The sequence below is a fragment of the Ruditapes philippinarum genome, unplaced genomic scaffold (genome assembly GCF_026571515.1).
Source record: "Ruditapes philippinarum isolate M1 unplaced genomic scaffold, ASM2657151v2 ctg2523_1_1_1_1, whole genome shotgun sequence".
NCBI classification, from domain to species: domain Eukaryota; kingdom Metazoa; phylum Mollusca; class Bivalvia; order Venerida; family Veneridae; genus Ruditapes; species Ruditapes philippinarum.
Genome location: NW_026865623.1, coordinates 150,904 through 152,692, shown reverse-complemented (window position 1 = coordinate 152,692; position 1,789 = coordinate 150,904). Strand labels below are relative to the sequence as shown.

The window sequence follows — 1,789 nt, the reverse complement described above, 5'->3', positions numbered from 1 at the left end:
AAACATTGAATATTTTATAACTACAGGTATTTGTTATTCTCATGATCATGGAAGTATAAAGTTTCAAATACTACAACATTAATGAAATTAGGAGTTCGACTATAGTATGATGGTATAGAATATATTTGTATATGAATCCTGAATTTCTTAAAAGCATACCAATTTCTAAAAAATGTCTAGGTCTATATTAAACCAATTTGAAATTCATTATTTATTTTGTCATTTGGTAGCGACAAATAGCAAAATGTTAAAATTTTATTCGAAAAGATGTAACAAAACATTGAAAACATCTTCCAAAACAATCAGTTTGTACAGTTTTTGCCTATTGATACTTTATTTTTTAAAAATGTTTACAGACTGCTTCAAAACCAATTGTACCGGATGCTACACCGGTACATGGCACCGTACACAGACAGGTCGTGAATGCCAGAGATGGGATTCACAAACCCCTCATAAACATAAAGCGACAGATGGTGAGAAGTTTCAACAAGATCAATCTGTGACGGGTGCCCAGAATTATTGCAGGGATCCTACTGAATCCGGTATGTACTTACTTTTGTCTGTTATGTATAATAATGCTGTAATGATTATAATTCGTGTTGGGTTATATAGGTCATTTTGTAACTTCCCAGCTATATTGGTGCAGGAAGGTGTCCCTATGGAACACTGAATTTTCGTTAGTATCAACTTGTTTGCTTCAAGCAATCTTTCAAGTTAAAATTTTATCATTTCTTAAAGTTCTTCTCTTTTTATTCGGTGTCAAGCTGCTGTGTTAAGTGCAAATGGTCCTGTGTTGCTGCGTGATCTTGGGAGCACTATTAAGTATTGAGAATTGAGTACCGCTCAAGCCGGTGCTAGGGGCGTGAGGGATGTTGCACTTATTCATTATCCCTCACGTACAGACTCAATCAAACCGAGTCTGCAATTCTTATGTAATTTTGTTGTGATTAATGCTTCAGAGGGATCACTTTGTTTCCAGATTTTTTAACCACTACTTTTGATACAAACTAATTTGCGTATTATTTTTATCCATTAGACGGAAGGGGTTTGGTCCTTCAAGGTACACAAGCAAACAAGAATTTGAAAAAATAATAACCTAGCTAGTAACTTTGTATAGCAAATGTTTGTATTTACCTGTTACACAGTATTTATATCATATCAAATTAGAATAGAACAGAACAAATCTTTATTCAGACAGCTATCTATCTTAATATTTTAGGATTCCTTTGGTGCTATACGATGGATCCAAATGAAAGATGGGAGAAGTGTGGAATTCTTGAGTGCTGACACTTTTTTTCTTTGGTTTTCATTTTGGCAAAATCAGAATTGGACTAAAGATGTATATATCAACTTCCAAAATAAAAAGAAACAGTATACTTACTAGTCACATTTTCTTGAACTGCAACCTATTTGTTTGTGTAGTAAGTCTTGCGACCATTATTTTTTGTGCTGTAGATTTCCAGCACTAAATCTCGTTGGAATGGTTATTGCAGTTTCACATTACCAAGCAGCTGCACCCGTCACAAAAAATAAAAAATAAATAATGAATGTTTGAAGAGTGTAAGATTTTTTACAGAAAAGTTTTTTTTAAATGAATAGAATTGTAGAGTGCTGTGTAATATACATCGGCATAAAATCAAGTTGACAAATTTGGTGGTAAGTGAGCTTGCATGACTTTCATTAGGTTTCAAACTTTGGTTGTCAGAGATTGCAAATTGTCTGACATTTGAAGTCACATTATAAAGTTAAAGAAGGAAAAGCGTTATATTCTAGAAGTTACAAGCCAAAA

General features: G+C 33.2%; 1 protein-coding gene across 1 annotated transcript; it reads left to right on the top strand.

The window, feature by feature from the left end:
* Nucleotides 1-356: 356 nt before the first annotated feature.
* LOC132729781 (plasminogen-like) lies at nucleotides 357-1,376 on the top strand (the record flags this gene model as incomplete). Its single annotated transcript, XM_060715601.1, is given in 2 exon segments — nucleotides 357-542; nucleotides 1,220-1,376. Coding segments are annotated over 2 exon segments (254 nt in total), but the record flags the coding sequence as incomplete, so codon positions are not given.
* Nucleotides 1,377-1,789: the final 413 nt, after the last annotated feature.